A 6,071-nucleotide genomic window follows, 5' to 3' on the forward strand; every position below is an offset into this window, starting at 1 on the left:
CCGTATGCTCGTCAGTTGGAGGCGTTCGTTGCGCCATCTCTTGTCTCCCGTGCGAAACGGCGCCGTGTTGTTTGCAGACTGGTGGCGTCGCTGCGTTTCCATAGGAGCTAAGCCATTTTCTTTCTTTACTTTTTCCTCAGGTAAGTTCGCTTTTTGCAAATTTTTCAATAAAAATGCACCATCTGTGGGCAACGCTGCACAAAGTCGTAGCCTGATAGGTTAAGAAACCGAATATTGCGGTCGATTTAAAGAGCCTGCCGTCTCCGTGTTTCACCCTGTAGATTTCGGTTTCTTATCGGAACGCATCTTTGCGCCCGCGGTCCTGCTCCCTGGTGGTCGCGGCGCGAAACCACCCCTTCGCCTCCCTTGTACAATGGAGGGAAGTAGGGCGCACGTGTGTTGCGCGTCTCGGCCACTGGGGAGCAGGACCGCGGGCGCGGTGACGCGGTCCGATAACAAACCGAAATCTAGAAACGCGTCCAAATGGAACGCTTTTACAGAACGCCGCAAAATGCTTCCCCGGCGTTATATCCTTCCAAAAATAGTTGATTTAGTGGTTTTCGGTGATGTTCTACAAGTTTATAATTAAAACCATACGTTTAGCTTCTATAATTAAAATTTTAATTAACGAATTTTAATTAATTAACCGACTTATCGCAAAGATTAGCCACCCCCATAATGTCCACCTGGCCGTATAGCCCTAGTTGAGTGTTCCGGTTGATCATCATCGCCCTAGCTGAGTGTACCGGTTGACGACGTTAGATCTCAAAACAAAACGTTAGCCAGGCCAGTGCGTACCCGCGTCCCCCCTCACGTCAAACAGCTGCGCGTACCGGTTGACGTTAGACCTCAAAACGTAACATTCGGCCTAACGTTAGGCCTAACGTTAGTCCTAACGTCAGGCCAATGCATGCCCGCGTCCCCCCCCCCCCCCCCCCCTCACGTCAAGCACCTGTGCGTACCGGTTGACGATGTTAGACCTCAAAGCGTAGGCCTAGCTTTAGGCCTAACGTCAGGCTATCATACCCCCCCCCCCCTTCCCGCTGCGCCGCCAGCAGTTCGCAACGTTCATAGACACACTTCAGAGACCGGATTCTCAAAAAACATCTTATCTTACGAAATCTTAGTCAAGAAGTTCGTGACTTATGACGTTCGTAAGATCAGCCGAAATCGGTATGCTCGAAAGGCTTCTTAGCGTGTTCTTAGCTGCGAACTGGGGAACGACCAGGGAACGACAGAAGGCGCGAGAGGAGCGAGAGAAAGAGAAGCTTCCGGTATCTCGTAACCGACGAGAACAAGCGAGAGGGGTATGTTGCTATGGCGATTCTGACGACAATAGCACGTTTGGTTTGATAGTACCGCGTGTAGTTGAGATCTCATGGCGTCTCCACCACCTGTCAAAAAGAGCCGAAAGGCCAATTTTTCGGACAACGAGCTGTCGGCTCTGGTAGATGGATACGAGCAGCGCAAAGTGGCGATTGAGGGAAAAGGAAACAGCGCGCATGGCTCGATTGCCAAGCAGCGGGCTTGGGAACAAATTACTCGCGATGTGTTCGCAGTTTCCGGCATCCGAAGGGACGTGGCCGACATAAAAAAGAAATGGGCCGATGTCAAGAGCATCAACAAAAAGCGAGGTAAGTCAATCCTCAAGTTTTGGAGTTCACGAACTTAAATGATACGATATGCTTTTTACTAATGTAAAAGGCAAAATGTTCGGCGCTAGCGCTGAGTCGACGCACGAGCACATTTTACTCATTCACAATAGTGCTTTTAATAATGTTGACATTAGACGCGCTAGCGGAGATGACTTAGCTAGATGCGGTCTTTTGCCAACATTTATTTTATGCTGTCATACACTGCAGAAGGTTCCCGGCTTCTGTCAGCAACGAAGGACGTTTTAGCAAGCGTGTAGTGACAACCAACAGTGTTAAACCAGTTCAATTTTGCTCGAGATATTAGCTGGTGTTCGACACAGAAAAATGTCGCAAAGTTTGAGGTCATCCTTACGCACGTTCGAAAGACGTACCTGTTGTCCAAAAACCTTGGCTAGGCAATGAAAACCGGTGATCGAGCAGTCGCGCTTACAGCAGCCTGCTTTGTCTGCTACGTTATTTAATACTGACACAATACGCAGGTGTAGCCGTGAAAAAAAGTCAGTGTGCCACTGGAGGCGGCGTAGGCGACGAGCCCCTCAACGAGATGGAGGGGAGAATCGTGGGGCTGCTCAACGTGGAGTCTGTGGAGGGCATCCCAGGCGCCTTTGACATTGGCGTTGCCCCGATTCAAGAGGTGTTTGTGGGTGTGCCATTCTCCCTGCCCCTCTCGGGTAGGTTTGCACCAAGCCTGGATTAAACACTACCTTTCTTCATTAATGGTTTGCCTAGAATTATGGTGTCAAAACATTATTAGCAGCCTAGCATGTGCGTGTCACGTTTGTTGCTTTTCTTGGTCAGACTAATCTTTAAATACAAATTTTCAAGGTACTCCTGCCAGGCCGAGCTCAGCAAAGCCAGTTCCCTCAGTTGGTGAGTTAGCAAGGGTTCTACTTCATTGCAAAATATAAAATAATAGCGCCGTCCAAGCAAACTACCAGTTAATTTGTATGTACCCACTAGTATGTACCTGTCACGTTTGTTGCTTTTCTTGGTCAAACTAATCTTTAAATACAGATTTTTAAGGTACTCCTGCCAGGCCGAGCTCAGCAAGGCCAGTTCCCTCACTTGGTGAGTTAATAATGTGGGCTGATTAGTTGCATGGTTAATGTTCCTCTTCATTACTGCTCTTCAAACAATCCCCATAACTTCCAGTTTTGAATTATCGATCGGATATCTGATTATCCAAGTGATTTGGACTGGGACCCACATTGTATGGACAAGCAGTACCTAACTGTCTTCCCAAACGCTGTTTGCTGGATCCGTACAGTGCATTTCTGGATCTTGTTTAAGACACCACCATAACCGCAGGCAGGTCCACGGTTTTCTACCATAGCAATCATAACATTACTTATAATGGTTATAATTACATTACCTAATCACAACCTTTTCGGTCATTCAACCTGGTTGGTAGTCAACCAATACGGTGGCCGCCAGGTACAGGTGTTGCTGGTTGAGCAATCAAGCTTAGTTGGTACAACTTCCTGCAATCTCTCAGTCCTGTGTTAGTGAGCATTTTTTTCAGGCAGAGCCTGTATTTCCTAACAGAAAATATTTCGGTACTCAAGGCTGTTGGCTTTTCTATTTAGATAGCCAAGAAGCAAGCACGAGCACGAGTGGCCAACCAGAAATGGGTGATATGTTGGCCCACTCTTCGGGAAATCCAAAGTCACACCAAGAAAGTGAGCAGAAATCCTAAATGCTGCTAGATGCAGACCACACCATGCAGCAATCCTAAATGCTGCTAGATGCAGACCACACCTTGCAGCAATACAAACATAACACTTAATGCAGAACCAGAATAGATAAGTTCAAGTCCATAAAAAAAAAAAAAAATCTCCACTGTCAAAAGGAACAGAGTAGAAATTTGTGCTGCTTATAACTATTAAGTTGCAAGTTCTCTCATTAGCAACTTGTGATGATCATTTGTGCATGCTTCCTGTAGTTAGATATGGCCTGCATAATAAGAAACAATAAATATTCCCTGAAGGGGACAAAGGACAAACACAAATCTCCAACAGCAGCTATGTGATTGGTGCGTGGCGCTGGTTTCATAGCTATATAATGGAAATGTGACAATGCAGTGGTGTGACCGCTTTGAACCGTGCAAACATTTTTTCTGTCGTCTGCAGGGATCAAGGAGGACCCCACACGAAGGATCATTGAGGGACAACAGGCTATCACAGCCCGCTTGGATAGGCTTGTGGAGCTGCACGAAGAGATGGTGGCTATAAAAGCTTCCAAACTTAATGTATGTTTTCAGAACGGAGAAATTGTTTCAAAATATGAATAAAAAGGCACTTGTATAGAACAGCAATACATTGTATCTTTATTACACAAAGTTTCTGGTGTCACCGCTGATCTCTACGATGATTTTCTGGATCGCTTCTTCCTCCTTGTAGCGCAGGTGAACCCACCGGAAGTTCTCAATCGGCCTCTTATGCCATGCAAAAGTCAGCCGGGTGAAGTGCCGTGAAGACTAGTGCGTACATCCATGGAAAAACCCATTTTGAGCTTCATCACCGTCATGATTGACAAGTTTCTTGATGTTCTTGGAAACTAGCCACTGCATTTCCAGTGGCTAGTTTCCAAGAATTGCTAATAAATTATAGGCTTCACAAACATGCTTTCTTGCTGCGCCTCCACAACTGCGCGCATGTCCCGGCAGCAGCTGTTGCAGCCATCTGCTATCCCGCTTACCTGCCGAGTTGTACGTTGTTGGCGGTGTACCGTATCTGCGGCAGCTTAAAGGCATTGCGACAGGTAAACTTATTTGAATATGCTATTCGTCGTAATTTACCTTCACGTATTGCAGTGTCACCGAATCCAATTATTTTGCACCGCAACCGTGGCAGGTTTCGACCAGGTTCGACAAAGCGTTGGTGAAGCAGACGACAGAGCCTGCACAAAGGGGAGGGATAAGAAAGGGGCAGCCGTTGGCTCGTCGCTCACCCGACTCAAATGCTTAAAAGTTGTTGCCGCGGTAACCTGCGCCTGCTCGCGTATGCCACATGGTCACGTGGTAGCGAGAGGAGGGGCGTATCAAAAACTCCCATTATTTGTCGCGCGCGCGGGCTTTTGGGATTTTTGAAAAGGGTCTATTGAGAACTTCCAGTGGCTTCACCCGCGAAGTGGTGATGCGTGATCCAGAAAATCGTCGGAGATCAGTGGGTGTCATCTACACCCAGTGATCGCTTTTGCGCTTTCATAAGCTTTCACTTGAATACTTCGTTAACAAGGTTTCTCCTCACAACAATGCCAGCAGGCGTGTCCCTGGCGGTGCTCGGCCTGTCTTCTTCGTCTTCTTCCTCCTCCTCCTCCTCCTCATCAGATTCCACAACTGCAAAAAAAAGTGAATTTGATGTTGGTGCTTATACGGCGTGAGTTTGATCTGCCATTAAAGGGCAACACTGGCTTACACTATAGATCCAGCAATTTAGTCAGCTCAGTAAAACTGCTTGCATGGCGTCTTCAGCGTGCACCACGCAGTAGTGATACACGACCACATGCCAGTACGAGCCTCATCCAGAAGCTCACCGTCACCCATACACAAACCATTGAAATGCAATGTTGTCGGCGTCGGTGCGAGTCCCCCAGCCCTTTTTCGCGTTCGAATTGTTTATTCTATGTACTCCTGGCGATGTCTGACTACTTGAGCGGCCTCAGAGAAATTACCGAGGCTCGTTACACCGTAAAACGTTGCGTGAATAAAGTGACATGCGGCTATTCATTCAGCGCAGACGCCACAGAATGTACGCCAAGGCCTGATTCGCATGATGAGATTTCGCTCGCAATTTTCAGTCGCGAAGTCGCTCGGGCTGCGAAAGTGTGAACCGTAGCTGAGATGGTCGACATCGATACTGAAAATCACAAGCAGAATCGAACCAAGTGAATTAGGCATAACAAGTCGGTGATGGCCACTGGTAACAATTAATCAATATCTCCTTGTATCTACTATTTACATCAAGACTGCTTACCAACCTCCAAACTCGAGTCTTTTGAGGCCTGCACTTGCTTCTTATCGCAGGTACCGGACCAATATTTGGTCTACGAGCCGGTGTAGTCTAAAAGAGCAGACGACAAGCAGAATCGTTTGAAAGAGCAGACGACAATTCGAACGATCAGGCGGCCGTTTGAACTTGAAGACGCACTGAACGTAGTTTGCAGGTGGTCCGTACAACATGACGGTTTTCAGGCATTCATGTTGGAACAAAACAAATAAATCTTATAACCAAAAGTATTCGTGAATTCAACTCAAAGTGCTACCCGCCCAAGCAATCGTGGTCCGACAGCATCTGGTTTTCCCTTTTCACGGCACATTTCCACGTTCTCGGACGAACCGAGTACATGAAAACTGACCTTTAAACCTTTCTTGACTCTTTAGGTACAACCCCGGTCGCGGCATTTTGACGAGAAGGC

At 47.3% G+C, this 6,071-nt stretch overlaps 2 protein-coding genes across 3 annotated transcripts in view; both read left to right on the forward strand.

The window, feature by feature from the left end:
* The window catches only part of LOC8025400 (neuropeptide Y receptor type 2), a 1,264,215-nt gene that overhangs the window by 985,457 nt on the left and 272,687 nt on the right, over nt 1–6,071 (forward strand). The gene's annotated exons all lie outside the window — the stretch shown is intronic.
* On the forward strand, nt 1,379–3,945 carry LOC115325154 (t-SNARE domain-containing protein 1). Its single transcript, XM_042287476.1, has 7 exons — nt 1,379–1,634; nt 2,135–2,326; nt 2,481–2,525; nt 2,679–2,723; nt 3,242–3,334; nt 3,640–3,687; nt 3,785–3,945. The coding sequence occupies exons 1-7, from the start codon at nt 1,379–1,381 to the stop codon at nt 3,943–3,945; spliced, it is 840 nt and encodes a 279-aa protein (XP_042143410.1).

The sequence above is a fragment of the Ixodes scapularis genome, unplaced genomic scaffold (genome assembly GCF_016920785.2).
Source record: "Ixodes scapularis isolate PalLabHiFi unplaced genomic scaffold, ASM1692078v2 PGA_scaffold9__187_contigs__length_104089568, whole genome shotgun sequence".
NCBI lineage: Eukaryota > Metazoa > Arthropoda > Arachnida > Ixodida > Ixodidae > Ixodes > Ixodes scapularis.

Excerpts from the sequence above, each read along its gene's own strand:
- LOC115325154 (XM_042287476.1), top strand. The coding sequence starts at position 1,379 with ATGGCGTCTCCACCACCTGTCAAAAAGAGCCGAAAGGCCAATTTTTCG. Across the intron at positions 2,327-2,480 it reads ATTCTCCCTGCCCCTCTCGG|GTACTCCTGCCAGGCCGAGC; the intron begins GTAGGTTTGCAC and ends CAAATTTTCAAG. Across the intron at positions 3,335-3,639 it reads TCCAAAGTCACACCAAGAAA|AAGGGGACAAAGGACAAACA; the intron begins GTGAGCAGAAAT and ends AAATATTCCCTG.